The sequence below is a fragment of the Urocitellus parryii genome, chromosome 11 (genome assembly GCF_045843805.1).
Source record: "Urocitellus parryii isolate mUroPar1 chromosome 11, mUroPar1.hap1, whole genome shotgun sequence".
Taxonomy (NCBI): domain Eukaryota; kingdom Metazoa; phylum Chordata; class Mammalia; order Rodentia; family Sciuridae; genus Urocitellus; species Urocitellus parryii.
In genome coordinates, this window is record NC_135541.1 from 16,993,379 (window position 1) to 17,013,000 (window position 19,622).

Genomic DNA, 19,622 nt, shown 5'->3' on the forward strand with positions numbered 1-19,622 from the left:
AACTTGGTAATACTAATAAAAAATACCAAATAGAGAAAAACTGGCACCTGGGGTTCAGTTGAAGAGATAGTTTTTTTCAGTAAACTGAACTTATTGTCATTGGGCAAAGAAAAATTTTAAAATGTGTTCATGCCTATAAATCATTGTGAAATATGGAATCCTGATTTCTAAAATTAGCAAAGCAGCTTTAAAAACAGACTAGGGGGCTGGAGTTAGGCTCAGTGGTAGAACACTTGCCTAACATGTGTGAGACACAGGGTTCAATTCTCAGCACAGTGTATAAATAAATGAATTAGCTAGACACATTGGCATATACCTGTTTTCCTCTACCTGGGAAGTTGAGGTGGGAAGACTGCTTGAGCCCAAGAGTTTGAGATCAGCCTGAGCAATTTAGCAAAGCCGCATTTTTAAAAAAAAGAAAAATTGAACATGGTGATGCATGCTTATAATTCCAGCTATGTGGGAGACTGAAGCAGAAGGATCCCAAATTCGAGGCCAGCTGGGGCAACCTAGTGAAATCCTGTCTTGAAATGAAAAGGGTTGGGGATATGGCTCAGTGGTGGAGTATTTGGCTAGCATGCACAAGGTCCTAGGTTCAGTCTTCAGGACTGGGGGGAAAAATTGTAGGATGGTGTTAGTGTGAAAGACACTGAGATTTTAATTGAAATGACTATCCCATGCTTAGATTCCCTCTCCTCTAGCAGTTTTTATTTATTTATTTGTTTGTTTATTTATTTTTAGTTGTAGTTGGACACAATATTTTATTTATTTTTATGTGGTGCTGAGGATTGAATCCAGGGCCTCATACATGCTAGGCAAGCGCTCTACCTGAGCCACAGCCACAACCCCAGCCCCTCTAGCAGTTTTTATTAAGGAGAAAAATAGTGCTAATAAAAGAGACAAGGTATCTTTTTCCATCTAGATCCATCTAGCTGAAAAGATTTTTGCATGTCTTCACTTTTCCTCTCCTCTGTGTTTTCCCTGGATCATTTGAGGCCAAGTAAGAAGTTGGGAGTTACATTGATTCAGATTCCTCCCCAGATCCCCATGATGTTGAGCCTCTTTTTTTTTTTTTGGTAGTTGAAGATCAACAGCATTTTATTTATTTTTATGTGGTGCTGAGGATTGAATCCAGTGCCTCTCACATACTAGGCAAGTGGTCTGCCATAGCCACAGCCCCACATTGAACCTTTGTTTCAAGCTTCTACACTTTTTTTTTTATCTCCTCATTTATAGGTGCTCTGGCCAACAAAGTGAAGAGGAAAGACACACTGGCAATGAAGTTGAACCATAGATCCAGTGAACCAGAGCTGAACTTGAATTCTTGGCCTCGTAAAAGCAAAGAAGAATGGAATGAAATACGGCACCAGATTGGGAACACACTGATCCGGTAGGCCTTTGCCTAAACTAGTTGGATTTTTGTTTTTTGTATTGAGGATTGAAACAAAGGGCTCTTAATCACTGACCCACATCCCCAGCCATTTTTATATTTTATTTAAAGACAGGGTCTCACTGAGTTGCTTAGGGCCTCGATGAGTTGCTGAGGCTAGGTTTGAATTTATAATCTTCCTGCCTTAGCCTCCTGAGCCACTGGGATTACAGATGTGCGCCACCACACCCAGCCTTCGATATAATTTTTTAAAAAATTTTTTTAGTTGTAGATGGATACAATATCTTTATTTTTATTTATTTATTTTTAAGTGGTGCTGAGGATCGAACTAGGGGCTCATGCATGTGAAGCAAGCACTCCACCACTGAGCTACAACCCCAGCCCCTGTAGTATAAATTTTAAAAATACATAGTATTAAATGGGAGTTACATAATTTCTATTTCACATGTTCCAAGTAACTGCCTCCTTTCAAAAAAAATTTTTTTTAGTTGTACATGGACATAATATCTTTATTTTTGTGCGGTGCTAGGAGGCAAGGGCTTTACCACTGAGCTACAACCCCAGCTCTAAAAAAAAAAATTATAAAAATAAAAAAGAGGGCTGGGGTTATGGCTCAGTGGTAGAGTGCTTGCCTAGAATGTGCACCACATAAACATAAATAAATAAAATAAAGGTATTGTATCCAACTATAACTAAAATATTAACAAAAAAGGAAAAGACAAAATCTACATATTAGACACAGTTGGATAGCCTCTAAGAATTTGGAAATTTTAAGGAACCAGATAGCACTAACTATGAGATAACATATATGGTTTTGCCAAAGTTGTTAAGAGAAGTCTGAGTGGTTCCCAGAATAGCAACTCTTTTTCCATTTTTTATTTAGCTGCTGAACCATGAAATGCAAACCTAATTAATCACACGCACATTTTTCATCATTTCTATTTCACATGTTCCAAATGTTAGTGTGTTTTTTTAGTCAACTAGAACCAAAAACAAAATGCAGACCTGCTTCCTGCATATGCAAAACTCTAAAAGTTCAGACAAATAGATGGATGTTTTCCTGGCACAGATGTTTCTCCCTATAGAGAGAGGATAAGAAGGTGGACTCTCTCCATAAAATAATTAGCTAAGGATATCCATTAATAAAATTGTATTCTCTTCTACCTTAAACATTTTGATTATACTATATGTGCCTCATCTAGAGACAAGTTTGGCCCTTAGTCTTCCAATAGACATTTTTTGGATCCTGAAATCATTCTCTGAGATGTATTTTTTTAAGCATAATGGCCAGTCTGACTACTGTTGAAATTAAGGGTGATTAGGCTGGGTGTGGTGGCACACACCTGTAATCCTAGTGACTTGGGAGGCTAAGGCAGGAGGATTGCAAGTTTGAGACCAGCCTCAGGAACTAAATAAGGCCCTAAGCAAAAGAAATTAAGGGTGATAGAGAGAAGGGAAATAGAAGGCTTTTCTTTCTCTGACAGTGTGCATAACTCACAATTCACCAATCTGAAAGTGATTTGGATAGATGGGCTTCTGGGTGTGGTACCAGAAATTCTTCATAGGGAAAGGTTGGTAGACTTGGCCCTTTACATTTAAGGTACAGCAATTTAATATCTGTACTTATTCATTCATTTTATTTTGAAGAAAAAAGAAATTCAAATTACAAAAATGTTGTTGTATGCCCTTCACCTAGAAGTGTTAACATTTCCATATTTGCCTTATTGATTATTGTGCTCACTCTTGCTTTATACACATAACATTCTTTTTTTCCCCTGAGCCATTTGAGAATAAATTGCAGACAATAGAATGCTTTACTTTGGCATGTTATTTCCAATGAAGAAGGACATTGTCTTATATATCCACAGAATACTTATCAAATTCAAAAAATTTAATACCAATACATTCATAGTACATCATTAATCATCCTAATAATACCTTTTTTGGGGGGTGGGGGGCAGTACCAGGGATTGAACTCAGGGGCACTCCACCACTGAGCCACATCCCCAGCCCTATTTTGTATTTTATGTAGAGTCAGGGTTTCACTGAGTTGCTTAGCCCCTCACTTTTGCTGAGGCTGGCTTTGAACTTGCAATACTCTTGCCTCAGCCTCTGAAGCCACTGGGATTATAGGTATGTGCAACCACGCATGGCTACTAATAGCTTTAATAGCATTTTAAGGGGCTGGGGATGTGGCTCAAACGGTAGCGCGCTCGCCTGGCATGCGTGCGGCCTGGGTTCGATCCTCAGCACCACATACAAACAAAGATGTTATGTCCGCCAAAAACTAAAAAATAAATTAAAATTCTCTCTCTCTCTCTCTCCCTCTCTCTCTCACTCTATCTTTAAAAAAAAAATAGCATTTTAATAGCATTTATCTAATCTACCATATTGTGTTATATTTAGGTGTCATATCTTTTTAGTGTCCTTTAATCTGAAACAATTCCTAAGCCATTTCATTTGTGTATTTTAGAGTGCCCTAAATTTGAATTTGTCTTATTTTTTCCTTATAATGAGATTCTGGTTATTCATTTTCTGCTATTCTAATTTATTTATTGTTGTCTTCCTTCTATCATTCCTGTAATTTCAGCAATTCGGGATGCTGAGGCCAGAGTATCACAAATTCAATGTCAGCCTCAACTACTTAGTGAGATCCTCAACAGCTTAGTGAGACCCAGTCTCAAAATAAAACATTAGGGCTATAGCTCAGTGGTAAAATAGCCCGAGGTTCAATTCTAGTACCAAAAAATAAACAAATAAATAGAATGGTGCTGGGGGGCAGATAATAGCTCAGTGGCAGAGCACTTACTTAAGCATGCATAAGGCCCTGAGTTCTCTCCCAGCATCAGTAATGATAATGATGGTGATATGATGATGATGGTGGTGGTGGTTTGTTTAAGTTCAGGCTCTAAACAAGCAGATCTCAGGTTGGATTTAGAATACAATATTTTGTATTCTTTCCCAGTGATTTTTGTTTGTTTTGTGGTGCTAGGGATTGAACCAGGGTCTCACACACGTTAGGCAAGCATTTTGCAACTGAGTTACATTCCTTTCTCTTTGCTAGTGTTTTTGTGTGCATATTTTACATGGCACATCTATTACTTTTTTATTATAAAGATTTTTCCTATTTCCATATAGTCTTTGTAATTATTACTGATAGTCACCATATATGAGTCCATTGAATCAATATAGTATAATTAACTGAACCATAACCCTATTATTAGACATTGATTTTTATCTCTGTTTTTTTTTTTTTGTGTGTGTGTGTGTGTGTGTGTGACTCTGATTAACTCTAAATCAGTTGTTTTCTACTTTAGCATTCATCTTTTAGGTTTGAATCACCTGTAGGCTTGAAATTAAAAAACAAGTTTTTGAGCTCAATGTCTGGAGGTGTTTGCTTTGTGATGGGGTCTAGTCATCCGGCTGGTTGTGGGATCACTTTAAGAACTACTCTACCTGGGATGGGGATGTGGCTCAAGCAGTAGCGCGCTGGCCTGTCATGCGTGCGGCCCGGGTTCGATCCTCAGCACCACATACAAACAAAGATGTTGTGTCCGCCGAAAACTAAAAAATAAATATTAAAAAATTCTCTCTCTCTCTCTCTCTCTCTCTCTCTCTCTCTTAAAAAAAAAAAAAAAAAAAAAAAAAAAAAAGAACTACTCTACCTAGTACTAATCATTTGGATTATAGTGCTGGCATCTTTATTCCAATTTTTTGGGGGGAGGGGGATACCAGGGATTGAATTTGGGGTTTCACTGAGTTTGCTTAGTGCCTCGTGGTTGCTGAGGCTGCCTTTGAACTTGCAGTTCTCCTGCCTCGGCCTCCTGAGCTGCTGGGATTACAGGTGTACGCCACCATGCCCGGTGCTTCTCCTCAGTTTTTGTCAGAAAATTTAAATTAGTCAATATACACAGTCACTAATCCCTTCTAAATAGTAAAGTCATCTGGCAAAGTCCTGGTAAAGTCATCTCTAGTATGCCTTCATCTGTCCATATAAAGGATGGCATTGTTATTGTTATCCAGTTTTAGACTGGGCCTGCTTTCATGGAAAGCTTTTTCACTTGGAATAGCATAAGTTAAACAGTAGGACCTTGTTAACCTAATTAGCCACAGGAAAGAGGTAACTGCTCTGGCCTCTGCCAGATACCATGTCCCTTCAACTTTTGTAGGAGTGACAAATAACTAATTTCTTATTAGTTCATCCCTTGATTTTTACTAATAACTAATCAGAAGTTCATAGAAATAGAACTTGGGTTGTTTCTTAGTGGTAGAGCACTTGTCTAGCATGTGTGAGGCACTGGGTTCCTCAGCATCATATAAAAATAAAAGTATTGTGTCTATTTACAATGAAAAATATTTTTAAAAAGCCAGTTGTGGTGGAGTATGCCTATAATCCCAGCAGACAGAGGCAGGAGGATCAAGTTCAAAGCCAGCCTCAAGAAAAACAAGATGCTAAGCAACTCATTGAGACCCTGTCTCTCTCTTTTTTTTTCCTCTCTCTCTCTCTTTTTTTTTTAAAGAAAGAGAGAGAGAAAATTTTAATGTTTATTTTTTAGTTTTCGACGGACACAACATCTTTGTTTGTATGTGGTTCTGAGGATCAAATCCGGGCCGCATGCATGCCAGGCGAGCGCACTACCACTTGAGCCACATCCCCAGCCCCGAGACCGTGTCTCTTAATAAAATACAAAATAGGGCTGGGGGTGTGACTCAGTGGTTAAATGTCCCTGGTACAAACAAACAAAAAAACTCAGAGAAGCTTGGTGTGATAGCACATACTTGAAATCATAGCAATGCAGGAGAATTGCAGATTTAAAGCCAGCCTCAGCAAAAGTGAGGTGCTAAGCAACTCAGTGAGACCCTGTCTCTACATAAAATACAAAATAGGGATGGAGATGTGGCTCAGTGGTTAAATGCCCTGAGTTCAGGAAAGGATTTTTCATATCATGTATTTTATGAATGTCTCTTATCTATAATATGAAGATTTTCAAAACTGAATAAGAAGACAATAAAAAAGGACCAGGTCAGCATGCCTGAAGTCCTGGGTTCAGTCCCCAACACTGGAAAAAAAAAAAATGGCATAAGATTTTAACAGACACATCACCAAAGAAGATATATAGAAGGCATATAAGCATATGAAAAGAGGCTCAACATTATTACTCATTAAGGAAATGCAAGTTAAAACCATATAATCGGAATAAGACATACAAATGGCAAACAGGTATATGAAAAAATGTTCAACATCACTAATCATCAGAATTGCAAATCAAAACCACAAGAGATATCACCTCTCACCTGTTAGGCTGGCTATTCTCTAAGAAACAAAAGAGGAGTGTTGGCAAGGATATGGAGAAATTAGAACCCTTATAAACTGTTGATTGGAATGCAAATTCATGCATCCCATGTGGAAAACAGTACGGAGATTCCTCAAAAAATTAAAAATAGCCTAGTTTATGCAAGGCCCTGGAATCAGTCCCCAGCAACCCCCCCCCCCAAAAAAAAAAAAGGTTAAAAATTGAACTTCCATATTATCCAGCAGTCCATCTTCTGGGTATTTATTTGAAAAAATTAGAATCATGATCTTGGAGAGAAATCAGCGTTGCAATCCATGTTCATTGTGGCAGTATTCTTATTTATTTATTTGTTTATTTATTTATTTATTGGTAGCAGTATCTTAATAGCTGAAATATGGAGAAAACTTAAATGTTCACTGATGGGGGAGAATGGAGTAAGAAAATATAGTGTACACAGTGGAACATTCTTCAGCCTTAGAAAGAAAACAACATTGGATATACATGGATAAACCCTGAGAACATTGTGCTCAGCAAAATAAGCCAGTCATAGGGTTAGAAGTATGATGGCTCATTGTAGATGGTTTGCCTAGCATGAATCAGGCCCAGCACTGCAAGACAAAAAAACCAGTCACAGAAGGCGAAATGCTCTATGACCCCACTTCTTTGCGGAATTTAAAATTTTCATAGAAGGAAAAAATAAAACAGTCATAGAAGCAGAGAGCAGAATAGTGTTGCCAGGTGCTCAGTGGAAGTGTATAAAATAGCTGGTCACTAGTCAATATAAAGTTTTATTTATGGATGATGAATAATCTCTAAAGAACTACTGAACAACATTGTGTTTATAATTTTCAGTCTCTTAGGAGGCCCCATGGGGATGGTAATACATCCTTATAATCCCATTGACTCTGGAGACAGGCCAGTGTGAGCAACTTAGTGAGATCACGTCTCAAAATAGAAAAAAAAAAAAATTAAAAAGGGCTGGGGATGTAGCTCAGTGTTAGAGCACTTCTGGGGTTTAATCCCCAAAATAACCAGCAACCACTCTGTTAAGGGGTTGGATCACATATTAAACACTCTTACCAGCATCACTTCTCTTATATTTATAACCATTATTAAGTAAAAAAAAGGTTACTTCATTTAACACAAGCACCATGACACCATGACAGTCAGTCTCATAACCCAGATGGCTAAGAAGTGACTAATGGATGAATAATACCCACGACAAAGAGCATGATTCATATTCCAGGTGGGGAGAGAGTGGGACAGTTCAAAATTTTTAAAGTGCATGCAATTTAAAACTTATTGATTATTTATTTCTAAATATAACTATGTTTATTTATTTTTGGACCATGGTTGACCTTGGGTAACTGAATCCCTGAAAAGCAAAAGCATGGATAAGAGAATACTACTGTAAAATAACAATTTAAATTAAAAAACAAAAAAATGAGATACCACTACAAATCCACTAGGATAGCTAAAATTAAACAATTTAATAAAAGACTGGCAATACGGAGAATAAGGAGCAACTGAATTCTTACCTACTAGTTGTAGGAATGTAAAGTAGTAGAAATACTTCAGAAAAATAGTTTGGCTGTTTCTTTAAAAATTAAACATAAAAGCTGGGCATCGTGGCACACAGCTGTAATCCCAGCACTTTGGGAGGCTGAGGTAGGAGAATTGCAAGTTCAAAGCCAGCTTCAGCAATTTAGTGAGGCCCTAAGCAACTTAGTAAGAGCCTGTCTCAAAATAAAAAAGAAAAAGGGTTAGGGATATGGCTCAGTGGTTAAGTGCCCCTGGGTTTAATCCTCAGTCCTTAAAAAAAATGAAATTTTATATATATTTTATTATATATATATATAATGTAAATTGTGTAGAGAATGGGTCTAGGCGTTCTCCACACAGGCAACAAAAGAGTTGAATAATTAGCAGGTAGAGCCAGACACGATGGTGCATGCCTGTAATCCCAGCAGCAGCTCCAGAGGTTGAGGCAGGATTTCAAGTTCAAAGCCAATCTCAGCAATTTAGGAAGGCTCAAAATAAAAAGGACTGGGGATGTGATTTATTGATTAGGAGCCCCTGGTTCAATCTCTGGTACAAAAAAAAAAAAAACAAGTAGCTGAAATGCTGTCTGATAAATATTGAGATTAAAGTTAAAAAAATGAATAGCTTTCTGAATTCAGAAATGACAGAAATGGGTGGGGGCTGTGGCTCAGTGGTAGCACACTCGCCTGGCTTGTGTGAGGCACTGCATATAAATAAATAAAGGTCTATCAACAACTAAAAAATATTTAAAAGAAAAAGAAATGACAAGTTGTCATTGGTTAGTAACATCATCAGAACTATGAAAAACCTTATCAAATACTTCACAGAGAAGCCAAATTAAAATCATAGAATTAACGAGAGCTGGGGATGGATACAGAAGACCCTGAGTTCAATCCCCAGCATAACTAAAAATATAATAAAATCATATAATGACAGAATATTACCTAGAAAGAAACCATCTTAAATTTCTGTGTCTCCTAAACCACTGCTTAAAAATCCAAACAGCAGCTGGTCATAGTGATTCATGCTTGTAGTCCAGCTACTTGAGAGGCTAAAGCAGAAGGTTTACTTGAGCCCAGGACAACATTATGAGATCCCATCTCAATAAAACAAACAACAACAAGTACACACACACATGCACATATATATTATATAATAAAGATTACCAGGCTGAGGTTGTGGCTCAGCACAGGCCTGGCATGTTGAGGCATTGGGTTCAATCCCCAGCACTACCCCCTCCCCCAAAAAATATGATGTATAATATGATATCTGTAATATTAATACTTTCAAGTTTGTCTTTTCTTTTTTCCCCTGCTTTAATGTTAGGGATTGAACCCAGGGCGTCACCTATACCAGGCAAGTGCTATCCACTAAGCTACATCTCTAGCTCTATATTAGTACTTTCTTTTTTTAATTTTTATTATTTCATTTTTTATTTTTTTGTACCAGGGATTGAACTCAGGGGTGTTCAACTACTGAGCCACATCCCTAGCCCATTTTATATTTTATTTAAAGTCGGGGTCTTCATAATCCACGTGAATCAACTGTGTAATATGATGTATTAAGAACTATGTAATGTTATGAACGACCAATAAAAAAATAAATAAATAAATAAAGTCGGGGTCTTGCTGATTTCTTAGGGCCTTATTGACTTGCTGAGGCTGGTTTTGAACTTGTGATCTGGTCTCAGCGGCCCAAGCCACTGCATGTGCCATGGGCCCGACTTAGTACTTTCAATGTGGAAATTGTTTCATAAATAATCGGATAAGAAAATGAAATATATCATTTGAAAATTTATTGATTTTTTTTTTTAACTTGCTTAGGGGCTAATATAAACTATCATTGTAAAGAAGAGCTTTAAGTGAGATAATAAGTATCCCCATTTATCTCCCTTTTAGGAGACTGAGTCAAAGACCAACACCAGAAGAACTAGAACAACGAAATATACTGCAACGTAAGTCCAGCTATGGAAATAAAATTATGCAGATATTCTTTTATATGTCTATTATTTTAATGTACATAAAAGATAAAAGAAGTAATTGCTAAAAGGGCCAAGAAGAGAGTGTTTCAGTCTGGGAAAAATATTTTTCCCCTGTGGGAACAGTTCCCCCAAGCTTCCTTTGGAAGAAGCTACATGGCATTGTTTAGTATAGTATGATACTGTAAAAATTTTTGCTTTAATGTTTTTACATTTTCCTCAAATTGCTTTGGGCATTTGACAGTGTATAAGAGATGTGACCCAACTTTTCTCTGTCTTCATGGAAGGAACTACGGTAGTAACTGTGCATGTGAATGAGATGTTCTTGTGCTAGTAGAATCAGAGGGCTTGGAATCCAATGCAAGTCCCTAGAATTGCAATTTTCCTGCTGCTTTCAGTCATTAAGACTGTATTTACCTCCATAGCCCCTAAGTAAGACCATGTATTTAATTTGTTGTCTATGTATATAATTAACTTCCTGAAATAGCATTCTAATTTAATACAGATGTGATTTGTCTTTCCAAAGTTTAGAAAAATCTTATTACTCAAGCGGTTCAGGTTTCCCTGGGATTGCTTGTTGGGATGCTCAGTCTGATCATTCCCATAATACTTTTTAGGTATACACAATTTAGTCACTTAGTGAATTTAAAATGTGGAAGGCTGGGCTGGGGTTGTGGCTCAGTGAGTGCTCGCCTAGCACATTCAAGGCCCTGGGTTCGATCCTCAGCACCACATAAAAATAAATAAATAAAATGAAGGTGTTGTGTCCACCTACAAATAGATAGATAAATAGATAAATAAATAATTTTGGAAGATAAATAAAGTGTGGGAGGCTTTATAAACATATTACCTGAAACTTGGTATGATCTCTTTTGTCCATTCTTAACAGTTACTCTTGAGCAAAAATATGAAAACTTTTTTTAAAATGGCTCTTAGTGGGCTCTTAGTAGCTGAGCAATTGCCTAGCACATGGGAGGCCCTGGGTTCAATCCTTAGCACCACATAAAAATAAACAAATAAAATAAAGGCATGCTGGCATCTACAACTACAAAAATACAAATTGGGCTGGGATTGTGGCTCAGCGGTAGAGCACTTGCCTAGCACGGGCTGGACCCAGGTTCAATCCTCAGCACCACATAAAAATAAAGGCATTGTGTTGTGTCCATCTACACCTAAAAAAAATAAATAAATTTTTTTTTAGGTGCATAGTAAATATTCTGGCTTTGCAAACCATAGAATAATGGAGAATAGTTTAGGTAGATATAAAACTGTTAAAAAATGTGAAGACTAGGGCTGAGGATGTAGCTCAGTAGTAGAATGCTTGCCTAGCAAACTCAGAGCCCTGGGTTTGAATTCCAGCATGATCAAAAAAAAGTAGAGACTTTTCTCTCTTTCTCTCTTCTCTTCTCTTCTCTCTCTCTCCCCCTCACCCATCCTCTCTTTCTCTCCCTCCCTCCCTCCCTCCAGGGATTAAGCTTGAGCAGGAGTATTGCAAGTTCAAAGCCAGCCTTCGCAATTTACTGAGGCCCTAAGCAACTTAGCAAGGCCCTGTCTCAAAATTCAAAAAGTAAAAAGGGGTTGTGGATATGGCTCACTGGTTTAATGTCCCTGGATTCAATCCTTGGTACCAAAATAAAAGAAAAAAAATTGTCTTGGTTAGTTGGGTGCCGGGGCACACACCTATAATCCCAACTTCTAGGGAGGCTAAAATAAGAGGGTAACTTAACACCTATAATCCCTAACTGAAAATGAAAAGTGCTAGAGATGTAGCTTAGTAGTAGAGCACTTATCTAGCATTTGTGAGACTCTCGGTTCGGTTTTCGGTACCACAAGAAAGAAAGAAAGTGAGATAGATAGATCTGTGGTATAATTACCAAAATGTTTGATAAGCAAATTGCCATTTTGAAGTAATATTCATTCTTTGTTTCTGACTGTCGAATGTAGCTAAAAATGAAGCTGATCGTCAGGCAGAGAAACGAGAGATTAAACGTCGGCTCACTAGAAAGGTACAGCTTCCTGTGTGGTTGATTTCAATCTGCCTATTGACTTTGTCTTGGATTTGAATGACCTATTTGTGGAAATAATGAATTTGCTATATATGTAGAAAATAATACATAATTTTTCTTTGATTTTTAATGTTTAAAACAGACCTTTACAAGGAGGAGTTTGATAATTTTTACCTTTTTGGACTTGGGATTTTGATGTATACTCTATAAAAAGTGGTGCAGTTTTGTTTTGTGTTTTGTTTTTGTATGTGTGGGAATTTTTGTTTGTGATGCTGGTAATAAAACCCAGGGCGTTGCACCTGCTATGAAAGTGCTCTAACACTGAGGTACATACCCCCCAACCCCTTAAAACTTGTTGCTGTGTATAGACAATAACAGGAGGAGAGTGTAGCATTCAGTTTTACAAAGCAAACTAATTTTTTGTTGTTGTTATTTGTTTGTCTTTTGTGGTACTAGAGATTGACCCCTGGGGTGCTCAATCACTGAACTACATCTCCAGCCCTTTTTATATTTTATTTTGAGATAGGACTTGCTAAATTGTCCAAGGTGGCCTGGAACTTTGTTTGTTTGGGGTACCAGGGATTAACCACTAAGTCACATTCCCCAGCACTTTTTTTTTTTTTTTTTTTAATTTTAAGATGGGTCTCACTCACAAAGTTGCCTCAGACTTCCAAGGTGCTGTTATAACAGGTATGCATCACTATGCCTGGCAAATACTACTTAAAATTTCTAAGAATCCCCAGAAGAGCAAGGGATCTAGATATTAATTTCTGGAATTATCCTATGAAGGAATTATCTTTGATAATTAGAGGCCATCTTCAGATTGAGCAGGTTACCTGCAATCTTAAATCATTTTGTTAAGGAATCCTCTACTTTGTGTATTGTTGATGCTGAAATGAAATGCACAAGAGCCTTGCTACTCAAAATGTGGTCCATGGAGCGTGGCATGGTGGCACACACCTATAATCCCAGCGGCTTGGGAGGCTGAGGCAGGAGGATCACAAGTTCAAAGCCAGCCACAGCAACTTAGTGGACCTAAGCAAATCATCGAGAACCTGCCTCTAAATAAATATAAAAAAGGCTAGGAGGCTGGGGTAGTGGCTTAGTGGTAGAGCGCTTGCCTAGCATGCTTGGGGCACTGGGTTCGATCCCCTATACCACCTAAAAATACATAAATAAAATAAAGATATTGTGTCCACCTGCAACTAAATAAATAAATAAACAGATAAAAAAGACTAGGGATGTGGCTCAGTGTTTGAGTGCCCTTGGGTTCAACCCCCATACTAAAAAAACAAAAATGTGATCTGTGGACCAGCATCATTATTATCACCTGGGATTTTCTAAGAGATGCTTAGTGTCAGGCTCTACCCAAGACTCAATTAATAAGAGACTCCATTTTATTTATTTATTTATTCTTAAATGTTTTTGGTATTGGGGATTGAAGTCATGGCCTCAAGTATGCTAAGCTTTACCACTGAACTATACTTTCAGCCTAGAATCTACATTTTAACCAGATCCCTGGGGGGATTTGTATGTATGTTGATGTTTGAGAAGCACAGATTCTAGCAGTGTTTCTCAAACTTAGCTGTGCAATGAAATTACTTAAAAAGAAAAAATTCTGGGGATGATACCCAAGAATTAATAATGGTGAAAGCTCCCCAGGTGATTTCAGTATTAAACAAAGTTTAGAGGCAATTTGAATGCATAAGTGATTGCTAATTCCTGGCATAGAGAACTAAAAGATTCCATTTCTTTCAGCTCAGTCAAAGGCCAACTGTGGCTGAACTACTTGCCAGGAAGATTCTGAGGTTTAATGAATATGTGGAAGTAACAGATGCTCAAGATTATGACCGGCGAGCTGACAAACCTTGGACCAAGCTGACTCCTGCTGACAAGGTAACTGTAAAACATGTAACATATTTTCTTTCATATTTGAGAGCAAGCTCTCTTTTTTCTTTACTTGAAGGATGCCAGATACTAAATAAAATAAGGAACCATAAAGCTTCTAGTTTTGATATAATATTAAATTTCAAATCAAGATATAAAATCACAGGGTGTACAACCAAAATCTTATACTAATGACTCCACCACCAGCATTGAAAGAAGAGGAGGAAATCCCTGCTGTATCACAAAGTGAAAAAACTAGAAGGAAACAAAATGTTTTAAATTTTGTTTTATTTATGTGTGTGTGTGTGTGTGTGTACATGCGCGCGGGCGCTATTGGAGATTGAATCCAGAGCCTGATGCATTAAGACACATTTGTTGAATGGATTTGGAGTGGTATAGTTCAGTAATTACATTCACACATATTCATCATAGTTCCCTTTTTTTGTTGTTTGTTTGTTTTTGGCACTAGGAATTTAACTCAGGGGCACTTTTCACTGAGCCACATCCCTAACTAACCCTCCTTCCCCTCTTTTTTTTTTTTTTTGAGGCAGGGTCTCACAAAATTGCTGAAGGCCACCACACCAGCCCCTCTTTATCGAAAGGTTATCTCTTAGTTGCCCAGGTTGATCTGGATCTTTTAGTCTTCCTGCCTCGGCCTTCTAAGTAGCTGGTATTACAGGCTTGCACCACTGCATCTGGCACACATATTAACTTCTACAGTAGGAAAGGCATTTTTACATGCTGTGAAAAATATAAAACTATAATCTCTCTTCAGGGTTTTCAATATTTGGATTTATCTTGACATTTTAGGTTTAATTGTGAGATGAATTGTGTCAGAAAATGATGTATGTTAGGTTCAGAGCTTGGCTTAATGTGTGGACCTGGATTTTTTTTCTTCCCTCTGTGTTGCCTGTCAGGGACTCAGTGACTCTCAAAGTTAAGCACAATAGGGAGTAGATGGCAAATCATAGTGCTATACTACAGCAGACAGAAAATGCTAAAGTCTTTTTTATTTCTACCCTACAGGCTGCTATTAGAAAAGAATTAAATGAATTTAAAAGCTCAGAGATGGAGGTTCATGAAGAGAGCAAACATTTCACACGGTAAGAGCCAAAAGACTCAAAAACTATAAGCTAAGTAAAATTTACCCCAACAAACAAACATATCAGAGCTGTTTAGGTTGGAGAACTCTGGACTAAGGATGTAGATCAGGGCTAGAGCGCTTGCCTAGTATGCACAATGCCCAGCACTATCCCCTACACCACAAAAAAAAAGAGAGAGAGAGAGAGAGAATTCTAACATCATCAGGAGGCTGAGGCAGGAGGATCCGAGTTCAAAGCCAGCCTCAGCAATTTAGCAAGGCCCTAAGCAACTCTGTAAGGCCCTCTCAAGGCCCTAAGCAATTCTGTAAGGCCCTCTCTCTAAATAAAATAACAAAAAAAGGGCCAGGGATGTGGCACAATCCAGTACTGGGGAGTGGAGGGAGGAGCAGGGGTGTCACATGTCACATGCAACTGAAGGGAATTAAGAGTGGAAAAAAGGGGGGGGGAAGAGGGGTGAGAGGGAAAGGGAGGGGCAGGGGATTAGCAAGGATGGTGGAATATGATGGACATCTTTATACAAAGTACATGTATGAAGACTTGAATTGGGTATCAACATACTTTATATACAAACAGAGATACAAAAAATTGTGCTCTATATGTGTAATAAGAATTGTAATGCATTCCACTGCTGTCGTATATTTAAAAATAATAATAATGAAATCAATAAAAAAAGAAAGAAAAATCATTTTTAAAAAAGTGGAAAAAAGACTTTTTGCGGGGGCAGGGTGGTTACTGGCTGTTGAACCTAGGGGTCTTTACCACTGAACTACATCCCAGCCCTTTCTATTTTTAATTTTGAGATGGGGTCTTGCTATTTGCTTAGAGCCTTGCTTAGTTGCTGAGGGTGGTCTTGAACTTGTGCTCCTCCTGCATTATAAGTGGGGAGTGGAGGGAGGAGCAGGGGTGTCGCATGTCACATGCAACTGAAGGGAATTAAGAGTGGAAAAAAAGCTAAGAAACATTAAAAAAGAATATAACATTTCAGGGGCTGGGGTATAGCTCAGTTGGTAAGAGGGTTTGTCTCACAAGCCCAAGGCCCTGGGTTCAATCCCTAGCACCAAAAAAATAAAAAAGAATGTGATATTTCATTACTATTGATATAAGAAAAGTTATCTACATTATTTGGTAACCTTTCTTTTGATCATCTGTTTTAGCTACCATCGTCCATAATGCTGAAGTTTGAGAAAGGAACTAAACAACTTCTCCAAAAACCAGGACTGCTTTGCTGCTTGTTTCCAGAGTGACATTATGGAGGGAACTTTAGCACTTCCCCTGCATAGCCAGAATTGCATCCTCTGGGATCTTGTTCTGGAGTGAACAGCACTCCTATGAATGTAGCCTTCCACTGGAATGGATTCTCATGTGCTGCCCCTGGGGCAAAAGCCAACACTTCATCAGTACTTTTGAACTTTTTAATATAGCAACATTCTTGAGGGGTTTTCCCTCACCAGTCACCAAAGTTCTGAGCCACTGGCAGGTTCTGAGTTTTACTGACTTTTCCACACCCTTGCCCCAAAATTACTGCCTGTGCTGAGGCACAGTTTGCACCATTAGCCTTACCTGCCCTGCCCTAATTGTGCCTGCCCTGCCCTAATTGTGAGACCCACTTGTATAGGCACTAAATTCCAGCCTTCAAAAATAATTGCTTGTGGGAAAATTTTCTAGAGGCCCCAGCCTTCTGGAAAAAGGGATCCCCACTTCCAGAGGATGCCTTCATACCACACTGGGATGTCAATTGATAGCATTGCACTATACCTCTTGTAACACAGCAATATAGTTCTCTTCAGGCACACACGTCTGAGGGGAAGCTCAGGATCTGACATGTTCCTCCTTTTTGGCACTTGTCATCCTAATTTTTATTTTTAAATGATTTTGAAGAAGTAATGGGAACTTATGTTTTTCCTGTTCATTAAAGTCTGAGCTGCAACCAGAATGCAAGTTGGTCAAATGAGAAAGCGTGTATATTTTTTTGTATATAAAAACAAGAAAAGGCCTTAACATTAATGCCAACTTGGCAGAAAGCTGACTGGTAGTTTAAATTTTATAGGCTGTTGTACTTTTATTGTACCAAATACTGTAAATCACTTCAACCAGTAGTAAAGCAGAGTTGTAGACATGCTGGGTGAGCACTTATTTGGTGTCAGCCCCCACACTTCCAACCAGAATCACAGCAAGATCCTAAGGGATGTGGGGTGCTACGTGGGAAAATGTCTTTGGAGAACCACAAAGGAGGGGCATGTTATGGCTCACTGCCCTTCTCTAAGTGCCGTTTGCCCTCTCCTGCTGCACATTCCCTCTTCACTCTAACACTATTCTCCTGGCATTCTCTGGCAGCTTAACTCACTGTTCCTTTTCCACGCTGTAGCCAGCGTTTTTGGTGCCTAGGAATTGGCTTAGTCCCACCTCATTTTGTAATTGTAATATATGTTAGTATAATTTCCTAAAATAAAAAGTTTGGTTATCCTATTTCCTTCCTTTTTTTTGGTGGTGGTGACGGGGGGATTCGGGATTGAACCCAGAGGTGCTTTACCCCTGAGCTACATCCCTAGCTCTTTTTATTTTATTTTTTTTTATTGTGAGACAGGGTTTCACTAAGTTGCTTATGCCCTTGCTAAATTGCTGAGGCTTGTCTTGAACTTGGGATCCTCCTGTTGCTGGGATTACAGGTATGCACCCCTGGGCCTGGTTCTTTTTCATTTAAATTAATTAAATGGACATTTCATTTAAATGGACTGGGCTAGTTTGGTCTCAGTAACCACACTGAAATCATATGCAAGTTTATTTTATTTGCAGTGCTGGTGATTGAAACCAGGGCCTTGCACATGACTGGCATGCACTCTACCACTAAGCTGTACTTTTTTTTTTTTTTTTTTTTTTTTTTTTTTGCGGTACTGGGGATTGAATCCAGGACCTCATGTTGTATGCTAAGCAAGCGCTCTACCACTGAGCCTCATCCCACTTAGTATCTCCCTCTTTATTCCTATTCACACTGTAAGTGGAAGAAAGAGACAGTTTTTATTTAACTGATGAATGTGGACTTTTTTCTTCACTGTGATGTTTAGGAAATTGTAGCTGTTTTATAGGTTTCTTTCTGATCTCTTGTCATTTGTTCTTGGTTTTTCATTTGTTTCTTTGTTTTGGTACTAGAGATTGAACCCAAGAGTGCTTTACCACTGAGCTACATGCCCAGCCCTTTTTTATTTTTTATTTATTTTTTGTGGTGCTGGGGATTGAACCCAGGGCCTCGTGCATGTGAGGCAAGTACTCTATCAACTAAGCTATACCCCTAGCCCCCCTTTTTTATTTTTTGAGACAGGGTCTCACAAAGTTGTTGAGGACCACATTAACTGCAGTCCTCCTGTCTCAAGCTCCTGAGTCACTCGGATTACAGGTGTGTGATACCATGCCCAGCATCTATCATTTTCTGTATGTAATTTTTTAGTAGATTTTTCTTCTTTCATGTTCACATCAGATTTGCTGATGAATGAGAACATCAGGTCAAAACAAAAAAGTCAAAGTGAATTTACAAGGTAGTATTTTCTCTCTGTGTAGGGATTGGGGTGGGAGTTGGAGTTCTCAATTACTGTCAAAGGTTTTATAAAGGCTATGGAACAATACTAGATCTACATCTCTTTGAAGTTCATTAGCATTTGGAGTAATTGAGGTAAAATCATGAGAATTCTACTAAGTCTGTTTGAGGTCTGGGTATATGGTGGTCACAGATAAACTGCTAACTTGACTCTTAACCATCCTGTCTTGTTGGTTTGGGAACTGCTTGGTATGTGCCTGCATTCTCTGACTTGAAATGACATTTTCAAACCCTTCTTTGACTGCCTTTCTTTCCCTTAATGTGCCAAGCTTAAGACAAAATTTGATTCCTGAGCTACTTGTCTGCCTTCTATGTGCCATCCAAGGATTCTGATTGATCTTTCATCTCATTTGTGTTGTTTAGAAACAAGATACTTTGGGTGTAAAATGTGTTCAATTGTTTATTTAGTTTTTATGTAAATAAAAATGGATTTGTGTTCCCTTTCTGTGTAAATGTGAAGTTCACAATCATAATGTAAAAGAAGAAATAAAAGCTGTGTGTTGTACTTCAAGATGCTGCCCTGATGTACAGAATCTCCATGTAAAATAAATAATTGCATTGTATATCAGTCTTACCATCAATATTAATTATTAAAATATGTTAGAAGTTTAAAATGCCAAGCCTTCTGGAATGTGTTATTTATTTTTTATGCTCTATTCCAAAAGATGAAAGCCTGCTTAAAAATTATATCCAAGAGGCTGGGATTATAGCTTAGTGGTAGAGCACTTACCTAGCATGTGTTTGCCCTGAATTCAATCCCTAGCACCACAAAAATAACAGGTAAACAAAGCCAAAAAAAAAAAAATTTTTTTTTTTCATTACTGGGGATTGAA

At 38.1% G+C, this 19,622-nt stretch overlaps 1 protein-coding gene across 3 annotated transcripts in view; it reads left to right on the top strand.

Moving 5' to 3' along the window:
• Positions 1-19,352, top strand: part of Phactr4 (phosphatase and actin regulator 4) — a 95,946-nt gene extending 76,594 nt beyond the window's left edge. For all 3 annotated transcript variants that reach the window (XM_077791315.1, XM_026391664.2, XM_026391663.2), the window contains 6 exons: positions 1,237-1,390; positions 10,125-10,180; positions 12,149-12,210; positions 13,969-14,106; positions 15,124-15,200; positions 16,355-19,352. In XM_077791315.1, the coding sequence (XP_077647441.1) occupies positions 1,237-1,390; positions 10,125-10,180; positions 12,149-12,210; positions 13,969-14,106; positions 15,124-15,200; positions 16,355-16,370 (503 nt within the window). In that variant the 3' untranslated portion in view covers positions 16,371-19,352. The remainder of the gene's footprint in view (positions 1-1,236; positions 1,391-10,124; positions 10,181-12,148; positions 12,211-13,968; positions 14,107-15,123; positions 15,201-16,354) is intronic.
• The last annotated feature ends 270 nt before the right edge of the window (positions 19,353-19,622 follow it).